The sequence below is a fragment of the Cygnus olor genome, chromosome 4, assembly GCF_009769625.2.
Source record: "Cygnus olor isolate bCygOlo1 chromosome 4, bCygOlo1.pri.v2, whole genome shotgun sequence".
Lineage (NCBI taxonomy): Eukaryota > Metazoa > Chordata > Aves > Anseriformes > Anatidae > Cygnus > Cygnus olor.
This window is the reverse complement of record NC_049172.1, coordinates 68,597,646-68,619,642: the sequence shown is the minus strand read 5'-3', so window position 1 is coordinate 68,619,642 and position 21,997 is coordinate 68,597,646. Positions and strand designations below refer to the sequence as shown.

Sequence of the window (21,997 nt, the reverse complement as noted above, 5' to 3'; positions counted from 1 at the left end):
TGAGAAAGGTATGTTGAAGTTCTGGAGCTGCAGACAGAAGACAAAAGGCTAATTAGGTATTACACCACCAATCAACCACTGTTATATCCAACATGAATTAAACTCAAAACTACAGAGCCCAAAACTTTGGAGATACCTGTTCTAAAACAGATGAGTTTGGTGGCTCAGGATCACTTCTGCTATCAGTATATTTAAAATGACCAAGTTAAGGATTTTCTCCTAAAAAAAATTTACATAAAGATAATGTTGCCTTCCTTACTGAGGAATACACTCAAAATTTGATTTTCTCAATTATACAACGTGATGTGCTTTTAGACTCTTATTTGCATTGCAGAATAAGCCAGACAACCACAATTATGTTAATTAGATCTACTGAGAGAACTCTTCACATTCCAGTTACAGGGTTAAATTTGCAAAATCCCCACGGAAGCACGCAGAATAAACACGGCAGACTTTAAGGCCAGCAGCTTGCAGGAATGTGCCAAAATGGTACAATACTTCTTTAACCCAGCTATCATCGAAGTCTTGAGTAAACATTACTACATAAGCCTGCTATAATTCATCCTTTTTTGTAGGACATCAGACCTAACCAAAAAAAAAAAAAAAAAAAAAAAAATTCCAACATTATCAGAAAAATTCTAAGGCAAAAATGAAAGTTTATACCAGTGAGACAGTTTTATCTCAATGCCTCTCTTACTGGCACAAGTCAATTCAACAAACTTAGCGGTCTCGGGGTGATCACTTACACTTCCACATGAACTACTGGGCTGCTTTATCATGGGCACTGTGTAAGTGGCACGACAATGACTTCAACAGTAGGTACAGGTACGCTGGGGCACCTGAGGAATCAGAATACAAGCATCTACTGCTTAGCATTTGCTTAAGGAAACTGCATCCACAGAAACCTTGGAACTAAAAACACATTAAAAATGTAAAATATAACCCAAAGTTACATTGTGTACATCATCCAGCAGTATCAGGAGCATTACTTCTGTTCCCCCTTCGGCATCTTCTCTGAACAGGGAGCAGCATCCACATACGGGAAGGACCACGAACCTGGGGCAATACTGCTGCTCTTCATCTCAACGCTATTTTTAAAGGAAACAAGACTATTTTGTGTAAGAAGTGAAAAATCCAGCAGGAGTAGATGGCGTAAGTAAGAAGGTGAGCACTCCTAACCAACACAGCGTGCTTCCCACATAACTCGTTTCATACAAATACTTGTTTTCCAAAGTATTTAAAACAGAAAGTTTTCATGTGTGCAGGAAGTGCAAATGCTTGCACCAAGCCTACCATCTGCTGCCTGCTCTCCGATAAATAAACTTTGGCTCATCTGAGCTGTTTTCATACCAACCACTTCAAACTTCTCTGAAGCATTCCTAACTTAATAAAAAAGTTAGAAAAAAAATTAGAAAAACTAACTTATTTTTTCAATGACTGTCCTGAAATCGGCACTTTCCCACCAGTTGTTTTAGAGCACTGCGCTGCAATGAGCTAACAGGAATTCTTTCCTAAGTCTGAGGCAGAAGACAGTCGCTGCATCCTTACACCACAAAAGGAACAAGGAGTTATGACCAAACTATTTTTGTTTAGTCATCTCTCTGACTAATGATAAAGTTGCACTGACTGACCAAGCCAACCTAATGGGTAACACTTTATTTTCTTCCCCTCACCTTGAACTCAAGCCATTTAACTAGCGGTTTATTGTTAAATTATACACTAACACCAACAACAGTGCAGTCTGCAATTCATCTGTTCTCTCAGCAAACTCTAAATCTATTTTGTAATCCCTCCTGCTAATATGCACAAGTCCTTGGGGTGCCCAATGCATAATATATGTAGATCTGTATGTAGATATACATCTAAAGGCTTCCTTTTGTTTAATGAAAGCTTACAACCTACACACAAGAAAACAAAGTTGCACAATATTTCACAGAATATGCATAATAACCCATTATTCATAATATTTGAAATATATACACAGCATTATACATACACAGTATATTGTTATATTCCTCCAAAATATGAACTAGTTAATGATTTATGAATTATTCCATACAGAAAAATTTACCCTTTAACTTTCAAATACATTAAGATCGCAACGTAAATTTAAGTCCACTGTTAAGAATTTTCTTTAAGAAATTAATTTGCCTTCTTGTCTTTTTTATCATACTTCACTGATATGAAAGAAAAATTAAATTAAAAGACTGCTTTTTTCTAATATGATTAAGTGAAAAAGCTTCTAGCAGAAGAAAACAGAGTTAAACCCCAAGTACATAAATATCAAGTAAATAATTTTCCCATATTGTTAATCTTGCTAGCGTGTTGGTAACACGCACGTATGGAGGAAAGAAGACATTTTGCAGCACATTTGAGTCATATGACTGCATACCCAATTCAGTGGCCGACATGGGAATTCGTCCTTCTTTTCAACAGTAAAACAAAAAAAAAAGGATAAAAAAGGAGCTGACTACAACTCTTTGATGACATTGTTGAAGAACCCGGAAAACCTACAAAACTATAAAGCCCCTGACAGCTAGACACGTCATATTAAATTAGAGCTTTCAGAAGTGATCCGCTGTAGTCTCCTACTTCACAAATGCTGAGAAAAAAAAGTCACTTTTAAAATGACCTCGATCCCCTATCCTCACGTAGCCTTCAAATGCACGGTAATTACCAGCATGTCTCAGGTACAGTATGTCAATGTTCAGGCAAGATACCAACAAGTCCATTCTTCTTAATACAAACAGTATGATCCAGGGCAGATAACCACACATTAAGAAGAAAACACCATATTTTTATTATGCACAAAAATTGTCATGTCTTGACAGCAAAGGAAAAAAAAAGCTCTTTGGCTTTCTACCTTAAGTACGTATAAAATATTAACCTTGCTTTCCTGTTAAATGGAGGACTACCTCATCTTCCACCAAAGACAAATTATTTTTCCTTCTGAGTTTCCAAGCAAAGAACATGCTCCTCATGAGCAGATGGCGCAGGGTAACGTAGCATCACAAGCCCTTTCAGTAACAACCTACCGCTTCCCCAGCACGCGCTGTTTAATACAATCACGTTCCTCTTCTCACTGATAAAAAATTAATTGTATTATATATAGAAAGACAAGTTTCCTCTTTCATTATTTACCAACTTGTGATTCTAGCTTCAGTTTCACCCTTCTGAAATAGAAATACACACAAAATAAAGAAGTCACACTGAAGATACTTTCCATTCCTCACTGCAGAGAAATCCCCACGTGCTCCACGCAGAGTTCGCTGCAAAGCAGGGATGGCTCTCGGCAGCTCGGGAAGCAGCACTAGGCGTTTTGGCAATTCTGCGACCACTTCTGCATTTTTTGGTTGGATGGCTTTTATTAAAAGAAAAAAGGAACCTAGAAACCTACAAATGGTGCAAGCAGAGGTGAAAAGCAACTGCACTGGCGTCCCTCTATCAGGCCATCAGTAATTCCTTCCTAAAGTACCCTGTTATCAAACATCACTGCTGGTTCACCCAAACACCACAAAGGATCACATGAAGAGATTCCTCACTTTTAGACTGATCTTATCCATACATCTCCAGCTTCAGAAAGCAAATAACGTACTTATGCTTATTTCAGTGATGAAGGCTGCAATTCTTTCAGTTTGTTGTAGATTTTAGCATGCCATCCCGTGACAAGGGAGGTTACCCTGAGGAGCTCCTGCAGCATTTTACCCTCCTATTACTCACTGTTTTCCTCAGCCCATTTTTACCTCCTTTCCATATCATACAGGGTGCTCTTGCAGCCTGTAGCTGAGAACCAGCCTGCAGCACGTGCACTCCTTCACGGTAAGGGCAAAGCTGTTTTCCTTGGCACTTGAATCGCAGCTCATCTCATTCTGATGCTTTAAATTGTTAAACTGAGCCACAAGACATACGGAGATAAGTACAACTGGTTGAAACAGAGCATTTTTGATAACATTCTCTACGTGTATTTTATATTGTTACAGAAATTGACGTAGACAAATGATAAAACACTGAAATATGCTTCAACTTTCTCTAAGGGCTCTGATTCCTCAACAACATTCACTTGTACTGTGATAGATAATGAGGTTCAGACTCAGGCGTCCACTTCACCACCGATGTATGGACTAACATACATATGAAGCAGTTCACTAAAGTCTACATATATTTTAAAGCCTAATGTTACAGCAAACTGAAACCACTGAAAGATGACTTGAAAATCATGGCCAGCCAGTTGCAGGAATTCAAGAAGTGTTTCCCTAGTGGCTCCATCAAGCAAATAGCCGAAAAAGTGAAGAGCCAGTATAATATGTTACCAGTCAATCATTCCTATAAATGAGCTAAGAAAAGTAAGCTTTCACAAATACAAGGAAGTTCCCATTTTACTATTCTGTGGCACAGCACGAGGGGTAGCACGTCTGGGCGAGTCGATGGTTTGCTTCAGGTCAATGCCCTGGCAGGGGCAAATTCCTTCCCAGTGGACTTTAATGTGCCAAATTACACATTGCTGAGACACAGCCTGCTGTTCAAGGAATAATTTTGATAAAACCACGCTGGGAACTGACTCATAACACTACTCGCTGCTTTACACAGAAGTAATTCTCAGTGTACTAAGCCAGCAAGCCAGTACCATGACCCTGGGAGCACTTTAATAACGGGAAGCGCTTAGATGCAGGTTCAGTTTTGACCTGTCAAGTTCTAGCAAAATCTCCATGTTAGAAACAAAGGTGTTTTTACTCTTTACACTCCAAATTAAGCAAAGAAGATCTACAATATGTAACATTAACGCTAATTCCATTAGAATGATCAGTTTACTGGCTCAAGTAACAAGATATTAATCAATATGAAAATAGCAATAGTCAAAGTAAATTCATTTAGAAAACTATCACAAATGCATGAATGATTAATTTAAAAATGTACACAAAATGACATTATTTCTTAGGAAATTCAATACCAAAAAAACCCTGTGATGCTGGGAGGGGTAGGAGCAGCACAGAAACGGACGCCCTATCCTAACCCCAATATAAAAATATATCAATTAATTATTTGTGTTGCAAGGAAAAAAATAAAAGCCACTCAGATGAACCAGCACTGCATATTCCTCAAGATTCAGAGATGGAAATATGTTTTAATTAAGGAAAAAAATTGTGCCTTCCCACTATCGCCATCAATCAAGATAGAAAAAAAAAAGAAGTATAACATCCTTTTTTTTTCTCATTTAAGAAAAACTTAGATAGCTTTTCATCATGCATCTCTCCACATGTAAGTTACCGTTAATTTTAGCAGAAAGCAACACAGGAAGAAGTGCTTTACTCCATTAGACAGGTATTAGCCACGCAAAAAAAAATGCAAGATACTTTATTAACAGATGTTATGTTCATAGAATATTCTGCTATTGACACGCAAACACCCAAGCAAAACAACGGATGTCATTTTTATAACAAGCTACCATAACTGGATCAAACTTACATCGCATTAATGTGAAAACAAAAAGCAAAGCTTTGAAAACCAATACCTTGATTCATACTCATAAATACATGCTACTCAGCATCATGCTAAACAGTCAACTCACAGCATTTTAAATCCAAGATGCAAGATCTTCAGAAGTTTTAAAAAGTTAATTTACTGTAAAAAGTGTGATTTTTATCATCAATCAAAAAGTGCTAAAGCAAAACAGTAAAAGACCACATTTAGAGCTGCAGTTGTTTTACTAAGGAAGTTTCAACAGTCCTGAAAACAAAAGTTCTCTGTATATCCATTGGAAAAATAAAAAAAAAGAAACGAAAACAGCTAAAGCACCATACCTTCAATTTGCCTTGACTAATACTGCCCTTTTTGTTAAGAGAGAAACCAACAAATATAACCATTATAAAGCACTGCATTCTCTAGGTAGAGCCCTTTTGTTTTGTCTGAACCTGTTTATGCACTACAGTAAACTTGGAACTCTCAAACAATAGTTACAAAAACTGAAAATATAGACACATATAAAGCTGAGCTCTTTGGATATGGTTAAGATCCATCTCTAAAAAGAACTGCAGTTTGTAAGACTTGTTGACTATTGACTGTGATCGGACCTTTTCTGCAGATCTTTGAAAATTAGAAATTGCAAAAATAGCTGCACAAAAAAATACAACTATCTCCATCTTTTCTTTCTGCTCTAGTAACAGATTGTTTAAGTAACAGCAATCTGTTAGACAAATGAAAAGAAGAAACTACCAGGCATCAGACGGTAGGTATTAAGAGTCACAAGATAGTGAGTCACTACATAACAAGCCAAGCAAACTGACCAAGGAACTATCAGTCTGCATTTCTTGCATTCCTACATCTGAAAGATTCAGAGAAGCTATTTTTTGAACAGAATTCTCTGTCTATACTACAATAAACAAATAAGAAAGTCAGTGAGCCTGCACAGAAACAGAGAAGAAATTGTTATCTCCAGGGATAAAACAAGGAGATTAACTTGCACCATGATATTATTCATCCATCCTTGTTATCATAAAGCCTTTTCTAATAACAGTTTGGAAAGAATTTGCCTAGAAAGTTTGTGGAATGTCCATTACTAGAGGTTTATAAATAAATCAAATACAATTTGTGAAAGGTGATTTAGGTATAGCTGATCCATCACACAGAAGATTGAAGTCAATGATCTTTCAAGATAACTTCACCCCTATTTTATCCTCCAAGGCACTGAATTTTTACTGTTACTAAACTTAGTTTCCAGTTTTGTAAGCCCTTTAACTCCACTTTTTTTTTTCTCTAGTGACAGTACAGTAGGAAACTGAAGATACTCAAACCAGACAGAAGTATTTAAATTGTTTCTGACATAATACATTGGCTGCCAACTCTTTCTCTGTAAAATGCTCTTCAAAAAAGAAAGACTGCACTTTTTCATTCAGTTTTCTTGCAAACCAACACACAGTACCTCACTTTTTTTCATTCCCTTTTCATTAAGGGACTCAGCTAACTTAATGTGAACATTTGTTACATTGATCAGGACACTGCTCTTCTAATTTATCTTAACTTGGTCAGCAATGAATTTTTTTCTGCATAATGAAGTTTGGTACATTTTAACTACCAGTAATATAAGAAATTCTAGCCAAGGTGAATGAAAATGAATCCTTTACACCCAATTTACGTTTCTACCAAATAAAAAAAGGCAATGAATCTGTATTACCATGGTCTTTACACTTAAAATTCACCTGACTTGACAACAAGTGTTTACTTTTCATACAGAAATCCTCCTGAGCATGGTATATTGTGGACTTCAGCTCACTGTGGTTTAAAGTCTTTTCTTTGGTGCAACTGGGAGGGGAAGTATCAGAGCATTTGTGCAAGAATGAAGAGCAGAACTACAGTGAACTAGTCTTTGCAGTCTCCAATACTCCTTTCAAGTCTTGCTTAAATTATAACCATTGTTTCAGAAAATACTATGAGGGATCTTAGGTAAGCTATATTATACAACAAGAATTTAGAAACTGATTTGCTCTTTGGAAATAATTTACTAATAAATATCCTTTTCTGTTTAATTCCTCAGTAGTTCCTCTCACTTTCAAGGCTTCTTAAATGAAGCAGATAATATTCTTTCCAAAAATTAGCAAAGTTATCAGCTGCGTTCATGTAGCTCATTTACTAATGAAAAGCTGTCAGATTCATGAAGCATGGAAGCTGAGCATCTACAAAAGATATGGCTGCTTTATACTGCCTGAAATTTTGCAGTATTCCTCACATTCTAGTAAGCTCTGTATGCTTATTTCATATAAAGGAAACAAAATCTTTAATATGTGCTCTCATTTAAAGGAAACCATCAACAAACACTTAAATGAGATGGAGTAGATTTATTTTATAAAGTGTTCTTGAAGAATATAGCCTTTAAGCTAATAAAAGTCATACAATTACCAAAGTCATTTTAAATAGATTTCACAATAAAAACTAATTAATACAATAAATAATAATGTAATACATTTAATGTACACAAAAACGCCAATGAAACCAGGAATATGCCATTTTGATTACCTGACAAGAGCGAAACTGGTTGACTAGCAGCGTACATCTCTGTGGGTCTTTTCTTCCATCCAAACTGTCCAGTTCAGCTGCTACTTGATTTAGTTCCTCATCAGCATAGTAGAATTGAGCAAGGAGCTGCGGGTCTGTTCTCTGCATTGAAGAGGGAGACACGTATAGAATATTACATTATTTTTTGCCAATAAAAAAATGCTAATTATATTTTCTGTAATTAAACAAACAAAAATATTTAAGTCAGATCTGTAGCACAACAGCACAAAGAGAATGATCTTAACACATTTATGCATATTTATAAAATTTTTCTACCTTGAAGAAAAAAATCTCTCCTGTAACAAAGCTGGGGCATTATTAAGCTACTGTTATCTGCAAAACCATCCTGGCATTCTCACCCATTGTGGCATAATTACCTGGTGTACAAACAACTGAATCACTAGTTTTGTTTATTAAACAAAAGCGCATTTCAGTTTTGGCAAAACATGACAAAGTTGCTTGCCAAGTCAACACCAACCAAAAACCACCCACTACCAACAACGAGACAATGTGGTGGGCCTTCAGCAGAAGCTGCAGCATCAACTTATGACCACTGCAGTGACCCCTGAAACCCGTTGCCCGTCTGGACACAACCCTCATTTTGAGGATCAGAAGAATCAAGTCATAGGAGGTAGAGGTACTGAATCTACTAGATATGATATAAGGGTCAAGTAGATACAAAGACTTGACAAAGCAAATGATATGATTTAATGAGGTCTTACAGAGAGAAAACTATGTCACAGGTCTTCCAAGTAGCAAAGAACAGAATTACTATGATGGATTTTGTCCACATTTAAAAGACTGCAATGATAATAGAAAGAACAGAAGAATGAGGGAATTTATCAAGAAACATTAAGAATAATAATTATTATGGGGGAATAACTTCCCTCACAAAAGGAAAAAAAAAATATTAACGACAGGAAATTCAGACCCCTATGAAAGCTTCCAAGGATTTCACAGAATCACGGAATGGCTGAGGTTGGCAGGGACTTCTGGAGGCCATCTGGTCCAACCTCTTTGCTCAAGCGTGGCCACCCAGAGTAGGGTGCCTGGCACCACATCCATGTGGCTTCTGAAGCTCTCCAAGGAGGGGACCCCACAGCCTCTGGGAAGCCTAAGCCAGGGCTCCAGCACCCACACAGCACGGAAGTGCTGACTGATGTTTAGACAGAACCTCTTGTGTTCCGGTTTGTGCCCAGTGCCTCTTGGCCTGGCACTGGGCATCACTGAAGAGACTGTATGAGTCCTCTTAGCACCCTCCCCTTAGGTATTTATACGCACTGATGAGATGCCCCCTGAGCATCCTCTCTTTTAGGCTAAAAAGTGTCAGCTCTCTCACAGCCACTCCTCAGCAACAGAAGTAGTCAGAGTACAATGAATATCATCATGGAAAAAGCAGTTCTTTTTGCTGCCTATTTCCAAAAACAACAACAACCCCCCCCCCAAAAAAAAAAAAAAAAGAGAGAGAGAAGTACCACATCACACTGTTCAGTTCCCAACTCAAGTCTTCACAAAATACAGCTCCTACAGAAAAAAAAACCTTAGGCATTACAAGAGTATTAAACCTACACACCTGTACAGTCCCTGGAAAAGAATACAGTATTAACAACTTTTAAAGAGGACAGTACACATCCTCCACACTTGACAGGATCACAGAGTTAACTACTTCAAGTATTTTATTACAGTAAGTCTTAAAAAAGATCTAGTCTTACAAATGATGCTACAGACTACCTCGCTGGTGCATGCTGCATGGTTTCTCAGCCAGCAATTTAATGAGACAACAACAACCTTTGCTGAAAGCAGACACACTGACTCCTGTTCCTACATGCCCTATTTGTGCATGAATATAATGATTTTAAGGCTATCCTACCTTTAATATTATTATGAGCTGTAACACTACCAAACAGCTTTCTACATCACTAGTTCACAACATTCAAGTTGCAATGCAAGTCAGAAATAATCCTTTCAGGCAGCTGAAACAGTAATGAATGTGTTTTTTCTTTCTTTAAGCAGGGAGCCAGCCACTTACTACAAAAGAAATAATAGAAAGCCTTTGCAATCTTAAGATTTTTCCTTTTCATCCTTTCTCGGACATCTTTTATTAAGCAGCTACAGTACACTGTGTGTAAACTGTGAGAAGTTTAGTCTTAAATCATAGAATGGTTTGGATTGGAAGAGAGCTTAAAGATCATCTAATTCCAACCCCTGTCATGGGCAGGGACACCTCCCACCAGCCCAGGCTGCCCAAAGCCCCATCCAGCCTGGCCTTGGGCACTTCCAGGGATGGGGCATCCACAGCTTCTCTGGGCAGCCTGTGCCAGTGCCTCACCACTCCCTGAGTAAAGAATTTCTTCCTCATATCCAATCTAAATATGCAATTTTTTAGTTTAAAGCCATTTCCCCTTGTCCTACCACTGCACCCCCTGACAAAAAGAGTCCCTCACAGCTTTCCTGTAGCCCCCTTCAGGTACTGGAAGGCCGCTGTAAGGTCTCCCCAGGGCCTTCTCTTCTCCAGGCTGAACAACCCCAACTCCCTCGGCGTGTCTTCGCAGGAGAGGTGCTCCAGCCCCTTGATCATCTTCGTGGCCCTCCTCTGGACTCATTCTAATTACGTCTAATTGTCTTTCTTGTGCTGGGGGCCCCAGAGCTGAATGCAGTCTCCAGGTGGGGTCTGACGAGAGCAGAGCAGAGGGGGACCCTCCCTCACCCTGCTGCCCACGCTGCTTTTGGTGCAGCCCAGGACACGGTTGGCTTTCTGGGCTGCAAGCGCACATTGCTGGCTCATCCCTTCCAACCTCAAACAATCTGTGATACTCATCAACTGACACCTCCAGGTCCTTCTCCTCAGGGCTGCTCTCAAGCCATTCTCCACCCAGCTTAGGATTGCCCCATCCCAGATGCAGGGCCTTGCACTTGGCCTTATTGAACCTCGTAAGGATCGCACAGGCCCACCTCTCAGGCCTCTCCAGGTCCCACTGGCTGGCATCTCTACCCTTCACTGTGTCAAAAATAGTTTATTCAATACAGACTTGACAGAAAAATGTGCAGGAAGGAGGACAAAGCTTGCAGTATACGATATGGGGAATGAAGGACAGTAAGAGGGAAAATTTATAACTGAATTACTCAATTTAGTTCAGATTTGCTCTGAAGTCCTGCATTTCTCCCACCCAATTCTTTTCATTATTCCTGATTTTTATATTTTCTTTCTGTATTTATCTACATCGTTAAAACTTTCTAGACAAAGTTGTTACTGAAGACACAGGAATTCATGTGTGGACTTGTGGCAAAGGATGACTTCTTGTTCATACACATCTAAATGGCACTGCAGAAGTAAGGCAATTTCTTAAGAGTGGTCTTGAGCTAAAATAAAAAGTTAAGCTGAGATATTTAACTCCCACGTGGCTGATCTTTTAAAGTGGAGGAACAAAAGTTTTAATTGAGTTCTTTCTACTGTGTTCTGTTTGTTGCGGATTAGTATCATGATCTTTGATTAACTGTGTCAATCATGTGGTCCCTGGCAAGACACAGCTGCATGAAACTCGAAATCTCCCAGCAGGGGGGACATGTAAAATGAATAACCACAACTTTCTAAATTCAATTTGTTCCAACTGGTAGGAGAAAATAAAAGATAGCACCATGCTCAATGCCCATTTTTGCTTTCAGTTTATGCAAAACACGGTTCAAATAATTCTGTCTCTTTGGCAGAGTAACAATTAGTACTCTTTCATCTTCAACTGTTTAAATTAATAGAAAGACTTCATTTGAATGCACCTAACAGAAAACCTACCACTTCATGTCTTTGTAGTTTGTATCAAGAACTTTACACATTACAATGAAATTCATTCGTCTAATCTCTTGGTTTGATTTGCTGGACTTCATCTTCTACGTACTGGCCTTGTCTTGTTCCACTACAGCATCAATATATTTAAGCTACTTCTTGTCAGCTAGTTTTGTATCCATGGACTGCAGTTGCCCTTTTTATCACAACACTCTTGTAGATTGCACATAGTTTTTTATTCCTGTTTTAATTTTTGGTTTTGTTAAATCTATTATCATCCTAATACCCTCCTGAGCCTGAGCTCTCAAGGCAGGAGGCTCTTTCACTCTACAAGACACCCTCCAAAGTCTTTCTGCATTTCACAGCTCATGTTCAAAAAGATACAGCCCACCAAATGACCCAGATTATTCTGTGTAGCTGTACAGCCAGTGCATAACTTACCGTAACACCAGACCACATTCACCACAGATTCAAAACCATCATTTTATACATTGGTCATTACTTATTATTCTGAGTTATATGATATGCATTGACTATCACTCCAGACAGGACAAAGACAGGAATCAGCGTATCATCAGTTACTGTAATACTGCATCATTCGTCTTTTTATGAAAGATCACCCACTGAATACTTCCTTTACTGTTGTTTTGTTGTTGTTTTCATCCACTTTTTATTAGGCATTACTCTTCATTTGCAGCTTTCATTAACTCAGAGATTTAATGCAGAAGACTCCCTGCCATTGCCAAGCTCAGTACTCTGTCTACACGTAAAGTTGCATTAACTACTGAACAGGCTGCAAGCAGGTTTTCCCAACGAAGGCCTAACAACGACTACAATTAGGTTAGCTCAGTTCGTTTCATAACAAATTCGGATTTGATTTTTCTTCAGGATTTACATGGACTATAAGAGAATGTTGAAAGGAAACAAATTAAGAGAGCTATGAGCTACATGTTGTTAAATAAGTAACAGGTCTGTAAGATTACTTATTACATGTTATCAAATGAAAAGATGCCATTCTCACATCTTGTAAGCAAGCTGGTCTTTATCAAAAACAGAAGCTGTCACTTTAAAAAAGTGTAAACTGACTGGGAAAGGAAGGAATTCTAGCACAGACACCTCAACACAGGACAGAAGCAAGCAGCTAGACAGAAAACTCATACTACAATGAAAAGCCAGGGTGCCAAGAGAGAAATCTCAAACCATTCAGTCAGAAATTCCAGAATTTAATAATTGTTTCGAAAATCAAGTTTCCAGAATTAAGGATTCATTTTGTGGATCTTTCAAAACAAGATTGCGAGCATCTTTTGTGTGATTTCGATGATGGCTTTCGAGTATAAATACTGCTTCGTTCTCAACTAGCTAACACAAAAAATGCATGGTATTATAAACATCAGCAACAGCAGCCCAGACTTTGAACACCGAAGAACATTTTCACCAGGTTTCTGCAACCCTTCGTAGGGAAGTAAAGATCCTGTTCAAGTTTTTCTTCTGCTTACATCACAACATGAATGAAGCCCCCACCATCGCCACTAAAAATAGAGACAAAAGACGTCATCATCACAAACGAGCCAAAGAACAGACTGAAACAAGGGAACTATAGAGATGAGCGAGATCCTAGCTAGCGATATAATTATCTTCTGATGCCTGTCAGTTACCCTCCAAAAAATAATACTCATTGTGTTTGAATTACTGATCTAAAGACTTCAGAACAACAGCTAAACCCCAGTCCTGCTTAAAATAAAATGCACAGACCAGAGAGGAAAGGCTCCAGACTTTGGTTGTCCATTTGCACTTTTCCAGTGTCCTAAGCATTAACATCTCTCCCATGCACTCAAACCCTGACCCGATCCCTACGGAAAGAAACTATGAGGAAAAACATTAATTACATGCATTTTGCTGATAGTAAATCCCGGTTGCTTTTTGACTAGAAAAAAAAAAACATAAGCCTACATCCACTGGGAATGCTTTTCAAATAGTATTTGGTAATGGTAAAAGGTGCATTTCACCCAAGTAAATTAATTTTACTACACATTACAGCAACTGCATCCACCAAACACCTGCAGGACAATATTGAGTGACGCCAGACAGTCCCCATGTGATCGTTTTAATTGCTGCAGGTACCACATCATGCTGCCCTTCCTCAGCCAGGATCGGTTAACAAACTTCAACTCAGCAGTTCCTACTCTGCTGCAGCTGATGGGAGTCTATCGGCTGAAGTGAAAAGTTTTAGGGAAAGACCATGGCATTCACATCAGCAGAACAGTCTTTGATCTGCATGGCTTCCTTTATTCCCCCTTTGCTATGGGGAAGGGTGGTGTAAATGTCTCTACTACATAAGGCCCAGGTGTAGTCAGGCTAAATCTGTTGCCTGCTGTGTTTTGGGGGGAAAGAAGGGCAAAACCAGAGAAAGAGGATCAACCTCAAACTTTCCATTCCCTGAAATAAATGCTGTAGTTATTAGACCATGCCAGAGAGGAATGATTACTGCATGGCACAGAAATCAGAAATGGGTCTTCACAAGTGCATTTGCTTTGAGATGGGACTTGGGAAAGGCTCTCGGTTAAGAAGTCAATCCTGCTCTTCAGCACACAGAAAACACTGCCTAACATTTTGGAAAACAACTCGCTGTACATGATGACAATCATGTCTTTTGTGTACCATGAAGCAGAATTAGGACCTAAGATTTTAAATATGATCAGTTATGCATCTCAGACCTAATGTTGTATTTTTAAAGCTTAAAACTGATGTTGCGTGTTACTAGTTTTCAACTAATTAAACTCATTTAAGACTTATGTAATATTATCAGAAGGAAAAAGTTTTTAGTTATTTTGTTTGTTGTTTTTTTTCCAAAAATAATAGGATTTAGGCTTGAAACCCCAAATGTATTCATTACAGATGTGAAAAATAACGGACTTGCAGTGATCGAAACTTATCCAGTCAAAACATGACTACACAAGTCACAGATGCACTAGCAGGCTTGACTGGCAGATGACTTATTTCAAAGATTTTAGGTATTTTTTTCAGAAAAGGATTAACAGTAAATTGTTACATGGGTTCATTTTCACCTTCTATGCAAGCGAGCGTACCAACAACCTCTCTTCAGACAGGTCCTTTGATTTTTTTATTCAATGTTTTCCAAATGGTAATAAATACCAATAAGAAATGATCATTCTCTAACAGGTGGAGGAGTCAATATCTGATACTTAACTTCAAACGTTATAATTTTTAATAGCACAGATACTGCTTCACATGAAGGGAAAAAGCAACTCTGCTACTCAAAGCATGCAGGATTTATTTATTTATTTATTTATTTTTACATCTACCAACTCTAGTTCAAGTGCTATCCATTAAGAAAAAAAAGGGTGAAATATTCCCTCAAGGTTAATTTTGCAATGAAGTCTTAAAAATACCGAAAATGCAGTTTTTTAAAATGAATTTCTTGGCTTTCTGGTGTTGCACGGGTATAAAAAGAAAAAAGGACTCCAAAATGAGTACAACAATTGGTAACTGGTCATGAGGATTTGTAAAAAAAAAAAAAAAAAAAAAAAAAAAAAAAAATCCAAGCACTGTGGGAAAAGCTACAGACTGGTTAAAGCTTTACCAGCTGCTCTGTGTTTATCTACAGAATATCATTACACAAGCTAGACAGACAGGTGAACAGGTTGTTAGCACACACACAAAAAAAATGCTACCAGTGCCTTAAGCAAAAAATCAGCGAGATAATGATTTATTTACTATTGGACAACACAAATTAGGTGAGAGTTTTTTTCCACTACTAGTGCTCTCCAAAAAGCACATTTAAATGCTATGCTTCCATTACAGAATGATATTGAAATAATACCTGTAAAAAAAAATCTGATAGTGATTACACTGAACTAGAATAGCAAATATTTGAGACTGCCACACAGTCAGTTTTCACTCATGATGGATTAAGTCACTGCACAGAGTTTCTATTTTTGCACGTTCATAATACTAATCTAGAAAAGCATGTGCTCAAATCCATATTTTCTGGGGGAAGTACATAAGCATATGCTTAACACGTGTTACTTAAGCTTTTGGACACGTACTCTGCTGAGCAGGAGTGGACTGCAGCTGAACCATTGCCTCTATTTCTAGGGAATAAGGCATACTCCAGGAGGAGGAAGCAGCTTTGCTGGGGGGAAATCAGGGCTCTAGGCAGTGATGGAGCAGGCACTTCTTCCACGTGAAGCGTGGTAACCTGCAGTGCAGCCTCCCCACCAAGTCCACTGCAGGCTACCAGGGATTTCCACCTCCAGAGCTGCCTGGTTGCCTCCTGCCAAAACCAACCCCAACTACGAAGAAGCCATGGTGAGGAAGAAGAGATTTTCCTGTCTTCATCTCAGCCCATGAGCTTTTTCATCCTATTTTCTCCCCTTGTGCTACTGGGGAGCAAGAGAACGGCTGGGTGGGCACCTGGCCACCAGCCCATGGTCCAAGCACCCACTGACCTCCTAGCACTTCCTGACCGGCTCCTCCCATAGCCAGTCTCCCCAGGTTTGACTTCAGGATAATCACCTTTCTTTCTCAACTGCTGCAAGAACATCAAGCTTAAAGGACAACTAGTTACTAAGAAGGAACGAATTGAGCTTGTTGGGATAAGTATCGAAGTGGACAGGTCATTCTTTAAATGCTTTTATGCAGTTTCATTCAGATGTCTAAATTTTTGTCAACGTTACACTAAGCATCTTTTCCATAAGATAGATTCCACCATGTTTTTAGGGATGTGTTACCTACCAAGAGGAAAAAAGTCAATTCGGTTCCCCACACTTCCAGACCTACAGGCCCTCCCCTTATGCAGGGCAATGCAGTAGCATTTGGAAGCAGCATCCAACTGTTTTTCCTCCAATAATGCAAAACCCTCTGCCCTGCTAAGCTCCATTTTTTCACAACTACATGCATCAGAGGACTTGATAATCCACTATAGTTATAACATGTTTTATTAATGTTTTTAAGTATTTATAAAAATTCCTAAATGCTGAGACAAACCATAACCTCTTCTCTCACATCCTCAATGCTTACGTCTTCATTATTTTTTTCCTATAAGCTTTTTTCTTTCAAAATCAGACTTCTATTCTTAGGGGGGAAAAAAGACAGCTTTGTGGAGTTTACAGATTGCTTTGCAGCCTTTTTAAAATCTCCATCTTCTTCTAGGTTGCTATATCCTAATAGGATTTTTTTTTTTCCTCCCAGGTCTGTAGTTCCAGTGTTTTGCTCGTGCTTAACAGCCCTGGTAGCGTGCCAGCTTTGCCTCACTGTTCAGTTCCAACCTGTTCTGAACAATCTGCCATATACACTATTTTACTTCTGGATCAAGAAATGTCTTCATTTATCAGGGCATAGACAAAACCCTAACAAGAAGGAAACCTAACCCAGCAATGAGTTCAAGCCTGCAGAGTATAAAAGAGTTACTACACAGTCCCTCTCGGGTATTAACAGGCACAGCACATCCTTAGGTTTCTTCATATTGAAGGTGCATCCTTATTTTTCTTCGCCTCAACAAATTTGCTTATGACGAATCTGAGGTGCTCCGTGTCATACTTGAATAGAAGAACGATCACCGGCGTGAAGCTGCTCGTGCATTATCTCATTTGCCTGGTAGGAGGCTTTCAATAAGCTCAAGTTGAACGCCTTGCCAGATGTGCAGGATTTAACTACCTTGGCATCGTATCGCTACCACAATCAATCACTGCAACAAAAAGATTTCATCAGAACTTTATTCCCAAACGCAGCTGTTCAAGCCCAGCGATGAAAGCAACGCATCTTCCCAGGCCCTCAGCACAGCGACTTCTCCTGGCTTCCACCTTCAGACAGCAACTTCAAATGAACGTCTGCCTAAGTAAAACTTCTGATCTGATTCCCATTATTTCAGCTAAATAATATAAAAAAGTAGCTTTGAGTGCCATCATCTGTCAAAATGGGTTTATTATTCAGTTTCCAGGATAACTGCAGCTTCGGACGATGTTTGTCCCGTGCTTACCACAGCTCCTACCTGTGGGGGCTCATCCACGCCTGGGACGACCTTGCTCGTGACACAGCTCTTCGGTCAGGGCACTGAACTTCAGCAAAAAATGGGCAAGAAGAGAGAGGACAGAAGCAACAGACAGGCACCAGTGTGATCACGCAGGACTTTGTAAACTATGCCAAAATCTTTTGAAACAGCCCATCAGTATTATGTATATTTATACACCTACATACACACATATATGTGTACGAGCACAAAAAAGCCTGTATTTGCTGGTAAGACGATAACCTAACTAGACGACACTGCATGCCAGCATGGTCACCAGCATCCCTGTCCCATTCCCCCGCAGAACAGTCTTTTTGCTCCGTTAGGCTTTCTCTGGTCTTTTCATACAACATCCTCAAGGTCTGCCCTTGGTCTCCCGGGCATGCAGAAACCTCTCCTGGGAAAGAAATGGGTTTGTAGAGCTATTCCTGTTTTCTGTGCTAGCTCACCACACAGTTTTAGTTGGACCATTTCTCCTCATCAGCAAGCAGATGTGGGATATCCTGCATCAGGCGTCAGCTGGTCTCCCCTGCCCATCCCTGATGTAAACAGGTTCCTTTTAAATGACAACACAGGATGCACAAAACTAAGCAGAAGCACAACATGAATGCTTTTCTGATATAAATTTTTCTAAGCTGGGTGATTCATTTATTGAAGGAGAAAGTACAAAGAAAAAAACCTCTGGTCACTACATCTTAGCGATTCATACTAGGATTTCCAAATCATACCTTGTCTCTTCTGCTAAGACCAAGTTTGAGACCTGTCTGTTGCCTGTTTAGGTAAATACAAAAACCCAGCACAATTATGACACCACCTATTTAACCAAGAGAATTGGCTTTCCTCATTCCGAAAAATAACTGAGAAAAGCTGTAATACATAGAAGCCTACTGCCTATTGCTCTCTATTGATCAGTAATATCACTTTCACGTCACAATTATATACTTTCATGTTCCCCAGCTGCATTCTCCAAAATTCTGCCTGCCAATTATTTTCTTTAGTATTCTAAATGACGTAAGAGCCAGAGGCATTAATTGCAGAACTGCTTTTAAAAGGCAAGCAAATGCATTACCAGTAACGCTTATTGTAATATTTACAACACTTTGGCAAGAACGTGATTCAGCCTAGTTTTCCTTTGCTATATTTGATAATAGCACTAAAAAAAACACAAACCAACAACACTACATTGCTGGAGACACCAACAAAAGAGAAATCTGATCTTTGAAAAGTGAAGCATGCTTAGGTAATGCTAAAACATTAACTCCTACATGCACAACTCACTTAGTTCCTACACAGACACCTGCTGCTGGTCTTTACCAGCAAACAGCAGTAGACTTGGTCTTCCAACGCTGAGCTCCCTTCTCTGCTACCACTGCTCTACACCCCAGTCAGACTCCTAAAACGAACCCTAACTAGGCACCGTACCAAAACTGGAGGCAGACCCATGATTTTTCTCCCACGTAAAAGGGCAAAGAACACCTGCTGGTATATCTACAGCCTACATTTCAACAGCTCCACAGGTCAAAAAGTTCAATTGTTTTTACTACAAAAACTGCATTCGACACAAGGCTCAGCATACACGCAGCCTCGGATCAAAGTTGCTCATAGCTGTGCAATTGTGAAACAGTGAATATTTTTCTCTGAATAAAATAATCAGCATAATATCAACAAAGTGTCAAAAAAGCGTTCTGACATTTCTGAAATCGAAGTTCTTAATTATTCCCAGTAATTTCAAGACTACTCTGAAAATAGATGGTAATAGCTGCATTGATTCAGTAGGCACATGTCCTGCCTACAGTCGCACAATCACATTATTTGCCTAAAACATGGGAAATTGCTCCAAAGCTGGTGAAAATAACAGTTGTCATCTCCCACTCCTCAGTGTTTTCCTGCTCAAAACTTTGTACTGGGGAACAAACGTAAAAGCAGAGGATGCAACTTGGATGTACTTCCCCACTGTGGTCTTCGCTTGAACCAGACACCTTTTTCCCCCAGCCAGTCGATACCTGGCCGTCCTAGCCAGGGGTTCACACATGAGAACTGCAGAAAGACCCGTCCAGATTCACCAAGAGCATGGTGGCACGATCTCCTTCTGATGGCCAGATATATCGCTTGGAACCTCCTGAACTCCGCATCTCTCATCTGCCTTTCCTTGCCATCTCAGAGCTACCCTGCATCAGGGTTTATTTCCAGTACCCTTCAGCCCTTCCATTACCTCTCCCTCCCGCTGCAGTTACCTGAAGCACAGCCCTGCTTCGATATCCTCAAGCCAGCAGGTTCAAAGAGGGCCAGCATGCACAATGCAAACGCCTTCAGAACTTCAGGGACTACCAGAGATCTTCAAAAAAAAATCTCAAGGCATTATTAAAGTCAAGAAAAATGTTTGTAATATATATGACCAAGCATTAGCGGAGAAGTACTTGAAGGAGAAGCATATCGTGCACTTGTGGAAGTTTCCAAACACTCTCAGAGCAATTAATTGAAAAGTCTTACAGTAAAAATGCTTTATGTTGTTCTTCCAAGCAGTTAGCTTATCTAATCAGACAACAGTTTCCTGAAGTACTGAATATTTCACAACTTCTAAAGCCACATTGCTTTTCCTTATCAAATGTAAGCGAAATACATCATTCTCTGTCAAAGAAAGTGTTGTGGAGGCTGACAGGGGTTTTTAAACTACACGTCAGTATAGCAGAAGTCAGGGGTTTTTGGCACTTGTCATTTGTTTTCCTTGATATCATTTTTTATATTCTTTTAAATTACCAATCGCATGCATAGAAAATCAGTACAAATTAAGTTAAAATAGAATATCTGCAATTAATGTCTCTGTTCACAAAAGCACCAACTTCAGAGGATGATGTTACCATCACCCAGAACTGCACTGTGAACACAAGCACCATTCAAAATCATGACTAACACCCATAATTACAGTATGTGTGGAGAAACAATTTTTATTCATTTACTTTTTTGTTTATTTATTTGAGAGGAAAAGGAAGTCCAGAATTTATCAACCGGAGATGGCAGGCAGAAGAATATAGCCTGGAATTGATCAAGTTTGGGGATGTGCATGCAGTTTGGAGGGATATCAAAGATGATTTGTAGTCAGCAAAAACACAATTATGTTTTTGAAATGGACTGAAAACACTGCAGTGTAAATCAAGCAGGCATTCTGCTGCATCTCTCCAGGCAGATGCTGCTCCACTTATGGTGGTAGCACCTACAAGGGTGCTAGGCAGCTCCCTGCACAACCGAAGACAAAGGAAGCGAAATTAACTACTAGAAGGGACAAAACGACCAGTAAGATTGTTAAAATACTGACAGATTACATCATGATGACACATTTCTGGGATATATGTCTATACAGTTATTCCGTATACAGGAAACTAATCTCATGTAAAGCAAAATAATCTGACAAAAAAAAATAGCATGGCAAAAGAAGTAATTTCCAGGAGGTATATAGGTATATGAAGGCAGACTGTTTCAGAAAGACCAGTATAAGACAGACATTCTCAGGATTTACATTAAAAAATAAAATCCTCACACAAAACAGAGTAGTCACACTGTTGAACACAGCACTGGATGCTCAGGTACTGTGACAAGGAAGGCAATAAGAAACTGAAGCACAACATACAAAAAAAGCACAGACACACCCAGGTTTTGACAGAAGCTAACATTATTACTGGTGTTGAGAACAGTGCAAATACAGGAGATAAAGACGTAACCAAAAAAATGGATTTATAAGCCCAGCACAGACCTCGCCTCCTCTTCGAAAAGGATGTTCAAGACACGTAGAAAACCCACCCCTCCTGCTCACTGCTAACTTCTGAGGATCGGCCCCAACCCATCAAGCAGTTATCAGAGCAAACCTCTACAGCTGCAATGAATGCAGCCCTTCTATCAAGATGAATCCTAGGGTAAATGAGGCAACTTGCAGTATCAAAGTTACATTAACAGCTCTTCTATGTAGATATGATTGTCTTTGCAAGAGACAATTTCAAGAAAGCCATGCAACTTATTTGATTCCATAAAGGAAAAACTACATTACCTGTGAAGTGAAACTTGCCAAATTACCAGAAAAGCCATTACAAACAAGTTCATTTCCCAGGAAATAATTTCATTACAGAAAACACTCACACACTCCAAAAACACAG

At 39.2% G+C, this 21,997-nt stretch overlaps 1 protein-coding gene across 9 annotated transcripts in view; it reads right to left on the bottom strand.

Moving 5' to 3' along the window:
* ZFYVE28 (zinc finger FYVE-type containing 28) overlaps nucleotides 1-21,997 on the bottom strand; it is a 147,555-nt gene that overhangs the window by 67,297 nt on the left and 58,261 nt on the right. For 7 of the 9 annotated variants that reach the window (XM_040556345.1, XM_040556346.1, XM_040556347.1 and 4 more), the window contains exon 2: nucleotides 8,008-8,148. In XM_040556345.1, the coding sequence (XP_040412279.1) occupies nucleotides 8,008-8,148 (141 nt within the window). Of the gene's footprint in view, nucleotides 1-8,007; nucleotides 8,149-9,521; nucleotides 9,540-17,279; nucleotides 17,528-21,997 lie in introns of those variants that run through there. The other 2 variants (XM_040556351.1, XM_040556353.1) reach the window with 2 other exon arrangements.